The sequence below is a fragment of the Cryptomeria japonica genome, chromosome 8 (assembly GCF_030272615.1).
Source record: "Cryptomeria japonica chromosome 8, Sugi_1.0, whole genome shotgun sequence".
Lineage (NCBI taxonomy): Eukaryota > Viridiplantae > Streptophyta > Pinopsida > Cupressales > Cupressaceae > Cryptomeria > Cryptomeria japonica.
In genome coordinates, this window is record NC_081412.1 from 2,393,265 (window position 1) to 2,411,006 (window position 17,742).

Here is a 17,742-nt window from a genome sequence, read left to right on the forward strand (position 1 = left end):
TTCCTCCCCTCCAAAAGAGATAGCCCAATGGATAGGAATTCTATAAGGGAATTGTCATATATATATGATTATATTTAACATTTAATAATGCATAATTATTAGGCCATATACATATACATGTCATATCCCACACGTGGGATTTGTTGGATTTGTTGTTCAACCTTAATACATGCATATGTGTCTAATGTTTACGTATTGACCTAGATGCTATTTAAAAAACCATTATTTCCTCCTTTTGCTGTTAGTTTGGTCTGATCGGGCTTTTTTCAAAATTGTAAGTTCTTAGAAATAAGATCATTTTTCTATGCTTATGTGTCTCTTGACTCATTTAGTAGTTGTGCGAATGTAGGTGTCATGGCGGGGGCATGACAGTTTGCCCTTCCCAAGATTCCTTGTCCTTGAGCAATAGTTGAATGATCATGGAATATGATTCATAATACACCTTTTGCTATGCTACTTGATATTATCTTAGGGTGTATATCTCTGTCCTTAATTCAAAATTTGAGTTATCTCAATGACTGGAAATTGCAAGGTTTGTAATTTTGATACAAGTTTTCTCTCATCCTCATTTTGCATTGTTTTGTAAATGTTTAACACAATATCAGAGATATCCCTTAACGTTAAAACAAGAACTTATATATTACGATGAGGGTTAGAAGCATGACACACATCTATGACCTTAAAGACAATGTTCCTTTCTAAACGAGTTCATATTTCTTTGGTTTCCTCTCCCTATTCTCAAATAAAATAAAAAATTTCACGATGATAGGAATATGCTTATAGTAATCATATCGGGTATGAACCAAATATAGAGCATACACATAAAAACATGAAGCATACCCATGGATATTGCAAACATAGAGTGTCCACACAAATACATGTATTGTTAGATATCTTCTCATTGACTAGAATGATTCCTTGATTCATCTTTTCCTTGTAAGATGGTAAGATCAAAGCTTTAATACCAATTGTAATGTCCCCTTTTGGGATTACCCTAAATCTTGTCCTTACCATTATCAAGTATGCTAGCTTCCTCTCTTTATTATTTTGAAATCAATTTTGAAGTTTGATGCTCCCTTGAATTGATCGATTGATCTTCTTAGTTCCATCCTTCTTCAAATGATGTCTCCTTCACTTTATACCCTTCCTGGAGAAAAAGGATCACACCCTTTGGTTATGAAAAACTACATCTGTTTGGCAACAATTGCTGCCCTTTCACTTTTTATTTAATCTTCACCTATCTCTTACTTCTCAAATATATCTTTATTGCTTTTCAAATCTTCATATATCCCATTTAAGATCTGCATATCTTCTTCTAGATCTGCACATCTTATTATCTTCTTCCCTTCTCAAATCTTATTTCAATTTCCACCATATGCTTTTTTCTCTATATCTCCTCTAATTCCACTTCATTCCCCTCCATTCCATTTGATCCTTCTTCCTCTTTATATCTTCCAATGTGAGGGAGAGGTCACACCTCTTCATCATGTCTGCCCTTAGACAAGAGTCACGACCTTTCACAATTAACACCCTTTGAAAGAGTACAACCTTCATAATTTCTACCCTTTTGAAAGAGCCACTTACCTGTTTACTTCCCATTCCTTTCTTCTTTCCTTAGTCCTCCCTTGATTCACATGCTCCATTCTTTCTTCCTTTCTCCATATCTCTCCCTTCAAATGAAGTTCTCTTCTTGTTTTCATATCACATGTTTGAGGGAGTCACAACTTTTCATTTCATACTTTTTGACCATTCATTAAACTTTAACTAAATTTTAATTATTTTAATTTTATTATTAGCATTTATTATTGAATCCTATTTTAAAACAAGGACATTACATTCTTTCCATATGATCTCAATGTCATTTGAGAGGGATCTTTCTTAAAAGATGTAGATTTTTTATTGGTAATCAAAGCCCAATCCATCTCTTTTAAAACATCCACATCTAGCTATCTAGCTATGTATGTAATTGCAATACCAATTACATCATAGAGGGAGTATACACTCAAAATATTGTTTGCCTAAGAGACAATAAGGGGAATGCTAAAACAACCTCCCCAAGAGGCATGTGAACAACCTTCAAAGGTCTTTACAAGATGCTAGAGGAATATCTTTATTCACCATAGTGGTCATTAATGTTAGTTTTTCAAGAGGCACCATAGAGGGTTTAGTTGAAATATTTTTAGATGGCTCAAAAGCAAAACATTTTGAAAAGGTACATTGGCCATTTGATATGGCTCATCAAATAAACCCAAAACAAATAATTGATGGCGTTTTGCATATTTCCACCAAGAGGCTTGTACAAGAGATTTGTGTTTTAGAAGTGTTGAAGCTAAATGACAATATTCTCATAATCTATTTTTTGTGAACATATACAACCCTCCACTTTAAGCATGATTTCAATAGGGAGATCTTTTGACATATCCATCCCTACTTGAATATGAGGGAAAGCGGTATGGGTGAAGTTTACATAGTAGTAGACATATATCTCCCAAGGCCGTGCCTAATGCTCTCCAAGCAAGATTCAATCCTAAAATGAAGTGGAGGTTAGAAAGCCCAAACCTATACTAGAACCACCTTGAAGGTTTCTATCAAGAGGTTGAAGTCTAGAAACCATGGTTTCATTAGGAGAGAATTTTGCCTCTAGAATGAAAAACCTTGAGGATTAAATCTCTATCCTTCATGGATTCAAACATTGCTATGAAAACACCACATGCATAGTGGTAAATTTTTACGATGCTCTCCATGAGTCATGTCCAATTACTAGACAACCATTTATGCATACCAGGATGATTCATAGAAGTTATTAGATCTACAAATCACACCATATTCTGCATGGTAAGCTTCTCCGAAAACTTCCACCGCAAAGACTAAAGAACGAACGCCCCTGAGCACTTAAAAGGTTTAAATATTCTCACTCCTCGAGAAGTCTTGACTGCCCTTCACATTAAAAAAAAACACATCCAAAGAAGCTGTAGCTGCATGCCTTGCACCGTCAACAAACTGAGGCAAAACATTTCTCAAGATGAAAATGCACTAGATGATTTAATGGGTGTTTTTCCTACGGGTGTGAGTGTGTGTTTAGTGCATTGCAGATAACCAGAATATGACAATATACATAGATGCAGACAAATAGATGAATTCAATACTACATTCTCATTGATAACATGTGCCAGTACATCAGATAACATCAAGCCCGTACTATCCTCCTACAAACTGGAAACAAGGATGACTATATAGGTGTCAGCACGGTTACCCGGTGCCAACTACCATCAATCGTTAGTTAACCGTTGACCTTTAACACACAAATTAACACATACGTAATTACCCGACAACGTCATCCCCCCAAAAAAGAAGGGTCGTCTTCGGACGACATACAACCAAAATGGGAATGATGTAACATATACAACAAAAGAAACTCAAGACGAAGGGGGTACAAAGGGTGTCCTGATGAAGAAGGGCTCGCTGGTGTGGTTGCCATCTACTCCCGCAACTGGTACACCTGCTGTGTACGGTGGCGAAGATCGCTCTCGGCGACCAATTACCGCTCCCTTGACCGCTTCACCATATGGACAACCTCCATAAGCTCCTTTTGTTTCTCGTCAAGCTCGTCCAAGGTAGAAGTGAGTCATGTCTCCAACAATGCTCGCTCACCTGTGGCAGATGCCAACTCCTCCTCCTGGCTACTAGCCCTAGCTCGCTACTGGGCAAGCTCCAACTCAAGAGGTGGAACACAGGTGGCCAGCTCCGCTCGAGCTGCCAAGGCAGCCACTCACGCCGTCTCCGCACTGTGCTGAGTCTTCTTGAGCTGATAATAACTATCCTGAATAGATTGCTCCACTCTCCTAAGTAGGGACTGCATCCCACTCTCTCTAGCCACCCTCGAATGTTGCCACTCCTCCAACATCGTAGGGAGCTCAACCTCAGGCCAACCCCTGTCCTCAAAACATCGCCCAAACACCTCGGCGCAGCCTCCCTGTGGAAAATACGAGGAGACCCTCTAAGGCTGGCGGGTCGAGGGTCTGCTCTTGCATTGAAGTCGCCCACTGTCGAGCACATGCCTCAACCTTGGCTAAAAAATGGCCCATCCCACTGGGTTGGCTCTCTGCAGGGTCCCCAATCTGTAGATCTAGCTAAGGGGCCTCCTCTCCCAACCCCTCTGTCTCATGCAGTGTCCTGGTGTTCTCTTGCTGGGGAGAAGAACTATCCCCCTCCAAGTTCACAACAATCTTCAGAGGTGGTCGTGGGGATACGGGCGGTGGTCCCACTAGCGTCAAGGGGGGAGCTGCATAGCGACCCAACCATGTATCCATAGAGGTTTCATCCTCTGCCATGTCCGCACCTCCCTTCAAGGTTTGTTCTGCCAATTCCACGGAGGAGGGCGTACTCCCTACAACCCTTTGTGCTGGCATCTGTGCGGGAACCTGTGCTGGTGGAGGATGCAACTATCCAAAACCCGACACAGGGACTGCTGGAACGACACCAACTGTCACCCCCGTACATGAGAGTGGCGTCACCTGGCCATCCACACTCAAAAACATCGGTGTAAAGAGGATGTGGCTTGTCTTGGCTCCCTTTGGGGTCTTGACCCTACCAGATAGAGGCCCCTGAGTTCCTCTAGGTATATGTCCAAAAGTCACCGTGCCGTTAACACTCTCACCCATACAAGGGCTCTTCTGCACCTCTCTCCGACCTGTAAGGCGAAACACATCGTCTCCACCACTGTTCCTGGATGAACCATCATCGGATTCCCCACTGCTACTATCAACCTCTTCTGCAGTCTCTGCCTCGCTCTCAGAAACGGTCACCTGGACTAGTCTCCTTCGCTTCTTACTAGATTGTGCATCTCCACCACTTGTGGAGGTTTCGAGGTGGGTCCAATAAAAAATGGAGGGCTGCAAGGGGTCAATGTTACTGCTCGGCTTCCATACCCATTGTTCCAGAGCCACCTATGTGCGTACTGCATCTAAGAAGATACCGATGGTGTGGAAGGGCATGTAGAATGCCTTGTGCTTCAGAGTAAAAAATTCATTGATTCTATCTGAAAGCACCGTCGCCCAGTTATACACCGTGCCGTTCCACAATCCATCCATCAAGGCGATCATAGGTACCGCTGTGTCAAATGTCCTGCTGGCTCCCGTGAGGCGGCTCTTGATTACATCGAGCAAACACTGCCACCCTCTTGGTACGATGAAATATTTCTTCAAACCCCTACCCTTCGGTGTAGTTATCCTCCCCCCATTCGGCTGCTAACAAATCACTGCGGCATATCCACTGTAGGAGTTGCGTCTTCCTCTCGGCGGACATTTTCGTGGCACTCCTATCCACCTCCTTGCCCTCGTCTGGAATACCAAACACCTGAGCGAAAGCGTCTGGTGCGAAGGAAACAACAATATCTATGTCTTGGTATTTGAATGCCAATACTCGTAGCTCTGCATTATAGGTTTTAATTAACATGCGGAGGTATGGCTCAAAGTCGTGTATGGCGAAAACAGGCATCGGTATAGCCCAATGCACGCGTGCCCTGCACAATGATGTCTTCAGCGCAGTGTCATCTAGGGTTTGTGCTTCCACCCACCATGTTCGACACACACTTCCGCTCAAACCTTCAAATGTAACTGTTTCTGTTGTAAATTTTGTTGGCATTGCTTTCTTTCCTTCATCTGGTTGCGCCACCTTTTTCGCTTTGCCGACATTGCTCGAATCCGCCATTCTGCTCCTTCTAGACGGTTGTCCCACTGAGTTCTCAGATTGTTGTAACTGCTTCCTCCAATCTAACTTCTTCAGTTTCCTGCTTCCTAACTCCATCGATGAATTTGTACCCTACTTGCACACTTATATCCTTTTCAGAATTCATACCCTATCTCAACTTCTCTGGCACACTCTATTCTCAATGCCTTCCTTGGCCGTATGGATTTCACCTTCTGCACGTACGGATTTCATTTCATGATGTGCTGAATTTGATTTAATACTGTATAGATCATATTCCATAATGTGCAAATTTCTTTTCTCCATCGTATGTACGAAATGCTCCTATCTATGTGTGCTGTACTGATTTTGTACGAATTTTCCCCCAACATACCGTATGGATCAATAGTACGGACTTATCTTGTGAGAAAACCTTTTTTTTTCCAATATAATGGCTTTTCCGTACGACTGTACGACATTTTCCGTACTGTCGTACTAATTTTGGTTTTTATTTTTATTTATTTTTCAATTTTTTTTTGCTATATGGCCTTTTCCATATGGTCGCAATTTTTTCCTTTTTTTAAAAAAAACTTGCTTATCCGGTGGGGTCCTTCAAATGCCTCTTGTGATACAATTTTAGTTTCGACTCGTTTATAGCATCCGACACCTCCTTCCTGTCGAGCGTTCACAATTTAATTGCTCCGCTTGCACTGACCTGGCGCACCTTGAAGGGACCTAGCCATCGTACTTTAAATTTACCATGTTTGCTTTCGTTCCACCCATTGAATTTCAACACTAATTGCCTCGAAGTAAATCTCATTCGCCTAAGATGCTTGTCGTGCCAAACCTTCCGTCTTTGCTGGGCCGCCTCTATGGCCCATTATGCCATCATTCGCCGTTCATCCAACTTGTTCAAGGCGTACAAACTCTCCCTTAGGCTTTCCATGTCACCCAGCCGATTCTCGATGGCAATCCGAAGACTCGGCACCATGAACTCCACCGGCACCACGACTTCTTGTCCGTACATCAACTGAAAAGGGGTTTGGCCGGTGGTCACTTTATATGTTGTTCGGTAGGTCCAGAGCACCGATGGTAGTCGTTCCTCCCAATCATCTTTTTCGACCCCACACAACTTATCAATGACAAACACTATTATTTTATTGGTTTCCTCGGTTTGCCCGTTCGCTCGAGGGTAATAGGGGCTTGACAGGGAGTGGAAAATTTTAAACTCTGTGGTTAGCAGTCGGATGATGTGGTTTACGAAGTGGCCCCCCCGATCGCTCGTCAGCTGGATAGGAATTCCATATCGAGTGATGACCTGTTCATAGATAAACTTTGCCGTGCTGATTGCTGAGTTGTTTGGGAGAGCTCGTGCCTCGACCCACTTTGTTAAGTACTGTCACCTCCACGATGTACTTGCATCGACGTGCTCTACTTGGCTTCAAGGGTTCGATGAAATCCAACCCCCATCGTTCGAAGAGCTCCTGTGTGTGCGATGGGTTGAGCGACATGAAATCCCTCTTAAGTGGCCTTTCGGCCCATTGGCACGTATCACAACTAATCACCCATTCCTGGGCATCGTTATAGAGTGTCGGCCACCAAAGTCCTGCCAACAACACTTTCCTGGCAGTTGTATCCGGCCCCATATGTCCACCTGTCGGCCCTTCATGTGCTTCCCTCAAGACGCCCTGAACCTCTTCTTCTACAGCACAATGCCATAGGACTTGGTCAGGTCCCATTTTATACAAGAGGCCATTGATTAATTGAAATGTCTTGCAACGGAGCACCAACTTCCTTCTTTCTCCTGGCAGCATCTCCTTTGGAAACTATGACGTTGAAAGGTACTCCCCCATGTTGGTGTACCAAGTAGGCAAGACAACAATTCGAAATAGATGAGCATCCAGAAAGTCTTCATTGACTCCCTCAGCTGGCTCGCAAGACCTGATCCTTGACAATTGATCAACAATCACATGGCTTTTCTCGGGTCAGACAATGATATTGAATGTAAACTCTTGCAGGAGGAGTAACCATCGACTGATCCGTCCTTGGATGATCGACTTGTTGACCAAGTACATCAATGCCTGGTGGTCCACATAAAATGTAAATGGAGTTGCCAAAAGATAGTGCCGAAATTTCTAGACCGAATACACCATCCCCAGGGCTTCTCTTTCCGTGGTGCTGTAGTTCTTTTCGGCCTTTGACAACAACCGACTCGTAAAGTAAACCAGGTGGTCTAGTTCGTGGTCCGCAACTTGTGCCAATGTGGCTCTGATTGCAAAGTTGGATGCGTCCACGTGTACATGGAACTCCTTGTCCCAGTTCGGGTACATAAGAATTGGCGCACCCACCAGTTGTGTCTTCAGTTCTTGAAATGCTTTTTCCTACGCCGTTCCCCACGTGTACGGTTCTCCTCTCCGTGTCAGTTTGTCCAGTGGGTATGAAACTCGAGCGAAGTTCTTGATGAATCTCCTATAGTACCCGATGTGTCCGAGAAAGGACTTCACTCCAATGACGTCCGCTGGTGCCTCCATTTCCACGATCACCCGAACCTTGTCCGGGTCGGCTTTTAGTCCAGCCTTGCATACGATGTGCCCCAGTAACTTCCCTTGGGGGACCATGAATTTGCACCTTTTGGGATTTAGTGCCAGTCGCGCCCTCCTGCATCTTTCCATGCATTCCTCGAGGGCCGCTAAATGTGCATCCTGTGTGTTTTAAATTGACCAGTCGTCTAAGAAAGCCTTGAAGTTGCCCACCGATATTTTGTCAAAGATGTGGAGATTTATTCTTTGAAAGGTTGCTGGCGCATTGCATAGGCCGAAGGGCATTCTGTTATATGCATAGACGCCATCTTCCACCATGAAGGTTGTCTTCAACTTATCCTCCTCTGCGATGGATATCTGGTTATAACCGGAAAATCCGTCCATAAACGAGTATATTTCGTGCCCGACCACTTCCTTCAGAATGGTGTCGGTGAATGGTATAGGGAACAGATCCTTGATAGTGACTGCATTGCGGCATCTGAAGTCTACACAGATTCTGATCTGATTGGCCTCTTTCTTCAGGGATATCACTATCAGGGATACCCATTTGCTGGTCTATACCTAAAAAATGATCCCCGCTTCGAGCATACGCTCAATCTCGTCAATTACCTTTGCCGCATAATTCTTGTTCATCCTGTACGACCTTTTCCGTACAAGTATGGCTCCCGGTACCAAAGGAATCTGGTGTACACATAGTTCTGGTGGTATGCCCTTCAATTCTTTATAGCTCCATGCAAACACGTCCTTATATTCCATGAAAATTTTAAATGCGAAAAATTTTAATACAGGGTTCCAATCATCACCTACCAGAATATTCTTAGGCACAACTTCTTCACCGAGGTTTGTGGCTTTTACGGAAGGCTCCTCGTATCGAATGGGTTTTGTCATGTCGAACTCGTGTGCCGGTGCTTCATTTACGGGTGCGTCCCCTTCCGTGTACTCTCCGAACGCTGGCGGAAACCTGTTCTCCTCTGGCTCCTCTATCTAGAGCATGTTACACTGGAACAACTCATAATCCTCCATCTGCCTATGGAAGAGTCCATTCAATGAGCATATGTCATCCTCTTAGCAATCGTCCAGTTCAAACACTCCTTCGTTATTTGGTTCCATGTTGTCTCTGCCTTCGTAGGAATCCCACTCCCATCTATTTGAGTCTTCTGAATTAGAGTCCAATGCGAGCTCCTCGGTGACGACCTGGTTCATGAGGTCAATGACGTACTTCCGTCCATCTTTCTCCGTGGAGAGGGTGTTCTTCTTCCAATTGTGATTCACCTTTGCTTTGACCAGCCACCCTCTCCCTAAGATGGCGTCATAGCCCTTCTTCTTAAGTGAGATCACCACAAAATCCAGGACAAATGGTTGTGTTCCGATCGTCACATGTTGCGCCATAAGCGTTCCCAAGGGTTTTATCCCATGTTGGTCCGTGCCAAGCTAGTTAAAAGTTGGTGACCATAGTGTCGGTTTGCCAAGCTTCTTCCAGGTTTCTTTAGGAAGGACATTTACCCCAGACCCACCATCTACAATGGTGTCCGTTAGGATGATCCCGAGTATGCCCATTTCCATGACTGCTAGATGTCGACCGTTGTTCAATGTCAGGATCAAGGGGTCTGTTGCCGACTTGCCAGAGGCATCCGTACCCTGGGTTATCCGACTTTGCGTGGTTATTTGTACTGAACGCAAGAGTGCCGTATGTAGTTGAGGCATTGTTTCTAGAAGGTCCTTCACTTTTACGGGTACTTCTATCTGCAACATTTGCTTCAGAATATTTTCCTCTGCCTCCTCGTAGGTGTCCCTCTATTGTGCCATCATCTCTTTCTCCACTTGGGCTTTCGCCTCCAGTGTTAGTTGTTTCTCCGTACGTGGGTCAGGGTAGGTGGCTTTCTTTGTCTTCGACCTTGTGAGAGCCAACACCGGCTCCTCCGTCCTCGTGCCCTTGATGTTTAGTAGGTTGACCCCATATTTTGGGCAGTTTCCATCGTCATGATCTCCCGGTCCACACCACTTACACAACTTTTGCGAGGTTTCTTCCGTTGTGCAGTCTCTGGCGAAGTGCCCCTACTAGTTGTAGGCCCTACACTAGATCATTGGTCGCCCTTTTGTGTCGTACTGGATCCGGCTTCGGTTGTTATTGTTATTATTGTTATTGCTTTTTCCTCCCTGTCGGTTGTTTCGGTACTCGCCAGATGATGCATTGTTATTGGTGGGCTGGGACGTGCCCACTACTGCGGACGCTGACGACTGCTCTTGTGTAAAGAGGATCTGTTGATTCCTCATCTTCATATTATAAGGGCATTCCTTTGTTGAATGTCCCATTATTTGGCAAATGTCACAGCAGGCCTTCTTCGGGCAAGAACCTTTCGTGTGCCTGTCAGTTTTGCATTCAATACACCATAAATCGCCTTCCTCGATTTTGCTCGTGCTCCCCTTCATTGTTTTAAACTCTTTCATCATTCGCTCCATGTCTTTCTGGAGCGCCTAGACCTTCTTACTGGATTCCCCGCTGCTGCTGCTTTCTTCCGAGGAGTCGTCTTCGTCGGACGAGGATTTGTCCTTCTTCTTTTTAGATGTTTTATGTTCACTCTCCAGGTCCATCGCCCTGTTGTACGCATCGTTGTATGATGTGGGTGGTACAATCTTCATTTATTTTCGAAGGGAAGGCCTCAATCCTTCCATAAACGATCTCTTCTTCAGCCCGTCTGCTGGCTAGCTATCCATCTTCCCCAACAACTCTTTCAGCCTCCGACCATATGCACAGACTGTCTCCTTTTTGCCTTGTTTTGTACTGTAGATTTCGGCCACAATTTCATTATCGTCTCGTAGTAGCCGAAACTCTGCTTGAAATTCTTTTTGTAAGTTAGGCCATGTAGTCACCTTTTGTTTATCTATGTCAGAGTACCAATCAATGGCTACTCCCCTCAGTGTGGCCGAAAATTGCAGCACCCACTCAGCCTGGTCCACCACCCCATTGGCGGACTAGATGGTCTCGCATGTATGGCAATGTTGTACGGGGTCTTCCTTTCCGTCCCCCGCGAACTTTGGTAATTTTTGTTTGTTTGCCATCACACTTCTTGGTTGCGCTCTGCGTGTGCCTCCCGAACCCGACCCTCCAGAGGTTGGTTCTCTAGAAACTGGTGCATTGGTTCCTACTACATGACTCTTGACTTTTAGGATTAGATGTCGCCGAGCCAAACAAATTGCTTCTCGTCCTGTGCCCCTATGTCCCTCTAACACCTTCGGCCGCACCGGTATCCCCGACCTCTTTGTTCTCGGTTTCAGTCCCCTTCTCCCTTGTCGTCTCGTTTCCCCTAAATGGTGTGTACAAATGGACCGCACTCTCGTCATCGATCTCCTCCAATGTGGGGGACAAATCCCCCAACCGTTTCCCGGTGGTTTCGATTAGCACCGCATCTTGGCCCTCGCCAGAGCCATTGCTGCCATTTCTGCCGCTTCCTTCCTCAACAATCCTCTTGAATCTTCTTCTTCGTTTTGCTTGTTGTTCGAGAATTAATGCTCGTTGGGCGGCTCTAGAGTCCCCTACGTATTCCTTTTTGTTTTTGTCCTTATTTAGCAGATTGGGCATTAATTTTAAATTCTCCTTATGAAATAGAACAAGACATCATATTAAAAAGAACATTTTTATTAATTCATCCCTCATATATAATGTATGTCACTGACACACTCATTACAATGGGAGTGTTCTTGTTTATTCTCCTTCACCCGTACACAGTTCAGGGATTATTTACCCCTCGCTCCTCTTCTTGGAGCTCATAAAACTCCTGTAAGGATTTGCCCGATAGGTGTCTTCCTTGTGGTTTTGAAGAGCCAAGAATGCTCGTGCCAGAAGGTTAGGCAAGTTGCTCATCAAACGATTTACCGCAGGGCTTATACCAAGCGCACTCCACACAACATCCTTTGGAACATCCTCGGTGGTGGCTTCTCTTCGCACGTGTGTTTCGATCGCTGCTTGGAGGATGCAGGAGAAATCTTTCATAAGTGCTAGTTCTCCCTCGAATAGTTCTTCAGGCTCTTCGTCAAGGTTATTGCTCGTCCCTTCGGGCAATGGTTGTCCCATTATCCATGTGCCATGTAGTATGTTCCCGTGCTCGAGATTAATTTAGGCAACGACGCCAGATGTTTTCCCTACGGATGTGAGTGTGTGTTTAGTGCATTGCAGATAACCCAAAATATGACAATATACACAGATGCAGACAAATAGATGAACTCAATACTGCATTCTCATTGATAACATGTGCTAGTACATCAGATAACATCAAGCTCGTACTATCCTCCTACAAATTGGAAACAAGGACGACTATATAGGTGTCGGCATGGTTACTCGGTGCCAACTGCCGGCAACCGTCAGTTAACCGCCGACCTTTAACACAATTAACACATACGTAATTACCCGACAACAATGGGTGGGACTGAGATACTCATTCCATCATCGACTCCCTTGGTGCTGCCAACGTAACTACCATTATGAAGGACATATCTGTCCTGTAAGGGATAGGCTTGGTTTACGAAAGGGACATTAATGATGCCTTCGTCCCTAAACAATTACCTCTTTCTAACAAGAAAAGGCCTGGTTAGCATCTACAGCTACACATGACCCACTGCCTTGTGAAAAGATGCCTTCGAAAACTGCTTCCTAACCAAGCGGGCACAACATGAGATGATAGGGGCTGCCGTGCTAGCACCAGCAACAGAAAACCCTGTACCCATAGAGGAAGCATATTTAGGGTTTGGAGGTCTACAGCTACAGGAGGAAGCTACAGCCATCTTTTTCTTAGATTAAATGTATAGCTGCTTCTTCCAATCTAAGTGGGCACATGGGGTGACAGGAGCTGCTATGCCAAAAACAGCTTAAAAAAAACCCAGTGCAACTAGAGGAAGAATATTAGGGTTTGGGGATCCACAGCTATAGGATGGACTCGCTGCCATCTATTTCATTGATTAAACATAGAGATTAAGATGACGTTAATGGAGCAGGATTTTGTTGAAGGTAGGAATAATATCTATGATAATAGGCAGCCTAGCGTTTTTTATTTCCATCAATTGTAAAAATGCCACTTTATGTCAACTATTTTATTTGAGGAAGAACAAAATGCGAGAGGATAGAGGACACCAAATCAAGAATATATACATCATGGTATAATTAAACAACAATTCAATGAGAGTTAATTACTCAATGAACCTTGTGATGATGGATCACAAAGGGCAGTTTGAAAGTCATGTTAAAAATTTTAGACCCGTTTTTTTAAAGAAGCATATTACCTTAGATTATGTGGACTATGGAAACCTCCAAAATTTTTCCCAAATGCAAATTATTTTAGTGGGTACTGTACACCCAGATCAGAAACTTTTAGATGTCACTATTTTTTAAAAGTTTTTATTGGCAATTGGAAATTAGAGGGTGTATTAAGTGTACTTATAATTATACTTTCAAATTTCAAGTTAGTTTTTCATAGTTATTCTGAGAAAAGTAACAAGACCATTTCACCTGCAAGATTCCTCAAATTTCTCTTAGCAGCACCTGATGGGTTAAATATCAGCACCCTGCTTTCATTGTCGTATTGTCATAAGGAAATGGCAACCATACAAATAACTTATGAGAAATCAGATATGGCATTGATAGTAAGGGAACATGTTTGTATTGGGGAGAGGATGTGCTGGCATCAAACCTTGGGGTTGCACTCCAATGTATGCTTTCATTTTATTAAATGTTTTGCTGTAAATAATGTCTCATAAACCATCTCTTTCTGAGAGTTGTATCTCTTATAAGCGATTACTTTCTCACATCTTCATCTTTTCTGAGTTTGTTTCCAACTACATATTAAAAAGCGATTATTAATATAATCCAAGTCATTTCACATTAACATAAAGACCCTTTCTCAATGAATCTTTTGGAACCAATTTCCTAAAAAGAATCTGTAAATTCAATATTAGAATAAATATTCTATCTTCACCAGTTCTTAGGAGAGACCTTCCATTAGTTTTAGATGTGTGTTCCATGTTAGTGTCATTACACCCCTTTACTCATCATGGTTACTTTTATTGCTTCCTTCTCCTTCTTCATCATCTTTGAAGTGATCGAAGAAATCATTACAGAACCAGGGGCACCCCTCATTCCACTGCCCTCTGTTAGCTTTGGCTCTCCACTCCTGGTCTACAATCATTTCCTCGGAAAGACCCCACTCCACAAGCTCCTCTCTGCTATGATGAACAGCAAGGCTGTAATCTCCACCCAATCCCAATTGCATTACCCTTATTTCGCAATTTTGAGGATTATTGAGATGTTCAAACTGCTCTACAGTCCACTTGAACCATCTCATCAGAAATACCCTTGATGTCAATCCATGCGAGACTATCACCAAGTTCAGATCAGAGCTCCGATGACGATTGATCCTGTTCATGTCTATGTCTCTCCACAATGATTCAAGAAAACCTGCAAATACGTCAAAATAATTTTGCTTAATTTATACGATTTATAATGTTAACTCGATACTTTACGACATTGTATACTACGGTTTAGATGTGGAAGCCTTAAAAAAAATGAAGAGGGAAACTTTAAGTCCCTGGTAGATGAAGCATTTTAGACAATACAATATAATGCAGGAAATGAGAAGTTAAATTCAATTCAATTCAACTTCTTATTTTCTAATACAGAGATTGAAGCACGACGAGAATCAATTATGACATACCAAGCAAGGGCTTTTCATTTGAATGATGGGAGAAAACCACAATTAACTCAAAGGCACGGTTCAAAAATTCAGTACATTTAAAACAGCAATACATTTAATTCAGCGCATATCCTGCAATTGGACGTTTCAATTAAATAAAATTTCCAAAAAGAAAGGCATAATGACAAATTCAACTGGGTCAAAAGTAACACTTCCATTACCATTTAAAGAAGATAAAAATTCAATCGTATTTGGGATCTGAAGAATTAAAATTATCTGCAGTCAGAAGTCTTTCCTATATTTTGGACAATAAAAATGCCACAGATTTAATTCCTAAGGACTCCCACAGGGTTATGGATACACCAAATACCAAAGGAACGTTACACGTCTACAATGAGAAAAAATATATTCTAAAATCTGAAAAAAGGGTGAAAACCTAAAACATCTAACATTCTTACTTGTAACACGGTCGAACACATCCGCTGCAGATTCCCCCTCAGGAAACCTATAAAAGAATCTCCCAAATTTCTCTCTCGTCTTCTTAATAATCTTCATCCTCTCCTCCTCCTGAAAATTCCCAAAATCCTGCTCCCGGATCCGAACCTCTTCCCTCACACCAATTATCTTCTTCCTCTCAAAGGCCCTACCGATTCCCTTAAGAGTAGAAAGCGTCCGCTTGTATGGAGACACATAGAAATAAACCTTCCAGTCCTCTGATCCTTCCTCGCTTAAAATTTCCCTCACTCTTCTTCCACATTCTTGTGCCTGCTCCATACCCTGATCAGTCAGCCCGATCTGGTGATCTGGAATGTGTGTATACTTGGAATCATCCACATTTCCTTCGCTTTCGCCGTGCCTCACAAGTATTATCCTGCGCGGCAGCCACATTTTCTTCTGCTTCACAATATCTTCTTCTGCCATCTCTTGTATCTCTCAATTTCTTTCCCGACTTTTTATAGACTTTCTGGAAAGCTGCTGAGTTGGCTTCCAAATGTTTTTTCATTCCTTGTTCACTAAGATTTTCTTCTTGACTATTTCCGCGTTTGTTATTTGACATTTCCGTATTGGGTAGAAGATAATCTTTAAGGCGTGTGCGTTGTGTGTGCACAGCGATCAGCAGGAATGCCCACTGATTCCAGGTAGGTTTTCGGTGTCAGCCTTCATTACCAGTTTCTAGCCCTTGTTTATTCAAGGAAAAAGAAGGTTTCGGGTGAATTCAAATGCTTCTGGAAGAAAATTGTATGAGAATTTTTGACATTTTCGATATAAACTTCCTATGTATCATTGAGTTCAATCTTTCTAGATGAACAATTTGGGTAACATTATGAGTGCCTCCACAACAAGAAAAACACCAAGTTCAACATTTCAACATTTCAACATGTGTGCCTTTACAACTAGAAAAAAACCAAGTTCAATATTCCAACATTTGTGCCTTTACAACTAGAAGAACACTAAGTTATATATTTATTTATATAAAGAACCATTGAGTTTAATGGGATTTGTGGTGTCTATACAATAAGAATAGAATTCAGTTAAGGAGAATTTAATTTATTTTTTTAATTATAATTATTATATTGTTTTAAATTTTTTTAGTTTGTGTAATGAATGGATTTATTTGGAATTTTGTATTTGTAGATTAGACATTTAAACATTATGATTCTCTCAAGGCAACCACTAAACCTTCCAATCAAAACTGAATCTAGTCTATCCTATAGAAAATGTGAAGAATACGAGCAAACTTTCATAACAAAGAAGTAATAAACATGACAACATCAAAATCATAAGCATAAAACAAAAACTCCCTTAGAAATCTCCATAGTCTTCAAGTCTTATTTAAAAATTGATATAATTGTCCTTAGAAATCTCCAAGCATAAAGAGTTAGATAGAAGAAGAGCTCAAGTGATAGTGGTTAAAAAAGAAAATGGAGGCAAAGATTCAAATTTATAGATTTGGAGGGAGATAGATCAATGATAGGAGAGTAGTGGGAATCTAGTGAAAGGAATCAAAAGGCAAGTGGCAGCGGTTGTGGTTGTAAGAGAGTGGAGAGGTGAGTGGGAAAAAGGGAGAAATTAAATAATTTTAATATCAAGATAACAATAAATATATATTTCATCTTTTTACCTAGTTTAAGAGGGAAGAGGGATGAATTAAATAACTCATTCAACTATAGAGGAAAATTAGATTATTAAACAATTTTAATTATTTAATTATTAAAGGGGTAGAGGAGGGAAGAAGATATCAATTAATTAATTAAAGGGAAATTGAATAATTAATCAAATAATAATAAAAAATAGTTAACATTAGAGAAAAATAGAAAATTAACAAGTCAATTAAATTATTAAAAAATATTTAATTATTGAAGAGAATTGATGAACAGAGGAAGAGTTAATTTTTGGTGTCTACATTTTGCCCCTCTTTGAGACAATGCAATTTTGAGCATTCTCTCAAAGAATAGAAAAAAAATTCAAAGGGAAGATGCCTTAGTATGCCCCAAAGGATCGAGATAAGGAGGCATGATGCCCCCTCAAGAAATTGAATGACAAATTTTTTCGAAGGAGGTCAATTTCTTGACAAAAATATTAGGCTAGGAAATAGGTTGAAGCGATGATAGGAGATGAAATAGACTAAAATGGGTAGAGCAAAGGGATTAGGGGAACCTCAAGGAGCTCCACAAGCAAAGTTAGGTCAATTGGAGGGATATAAAGTTAAGGGGAGGGATCCACAAGTACCATTTTGACATTTCACTTTACACCTTCAAGTGATACTAGTGGGTTTGGAAAGTGATGGTAGGTGTTCCTTTGGTGAATCATCAAGCGAAATGAGTGAGGACTTTCGA

The 17,742-nt window shown here is 42.0% G+C and overlaps 1 protein-coding gene across 1 annotated transcript; it reads right to left on the reverse strand.

Annotated features, from left to right (window-relative positions):
- Nucleotides 1-13,733: 13,733 nt before the first annotated feature.
- LOC131028871 (phosphoglycerate mutase-like protein AT74) lies at nucleotides 13,734-16,092 on the reverse strand. The gene is made up of 2 exons (XM_057959244.2): nucleotides 15,364-16,092; nucleotides 13,734-14,670 (listed from the first exon to the last, which is right to left on the reverse strand). The coding sequence occupies exons 1-2, from the start codon at nucleotides 15,824-15,826 to the stop codon at nucleotides 14,258-14,260; spliced, it is 876 nt and encodes a 291-aa protein (XP_057815227.1). The 5' UTR covers nucleotides 15,827-16,092; the 3' UTR covers nucleotides 13,734-14,257.
- Between the last annotated feature and the right edge of the window lie 1,650 nt (nucleotides 16,093-17,742).

What these genes read in the sequence shown, in the direction of transcription:
- LOC131028871 (XM_057959244.2), bottom strand. Translation starts at nt 15,826, where the DNA reads ATGGCAGAAGAAGATATTGTGAAGCAGAAGAAAATGTGGCTGCCGCGC. An exon ending in TGTGTTCGACCGTGTTACAA is followed by an intron (nt 14,671 to 15,363) that starts GTAAGAATGTTA and finishes ACGTATTTGCAG; the next exon opens with GTTTTCTTGAATCATTGTGG.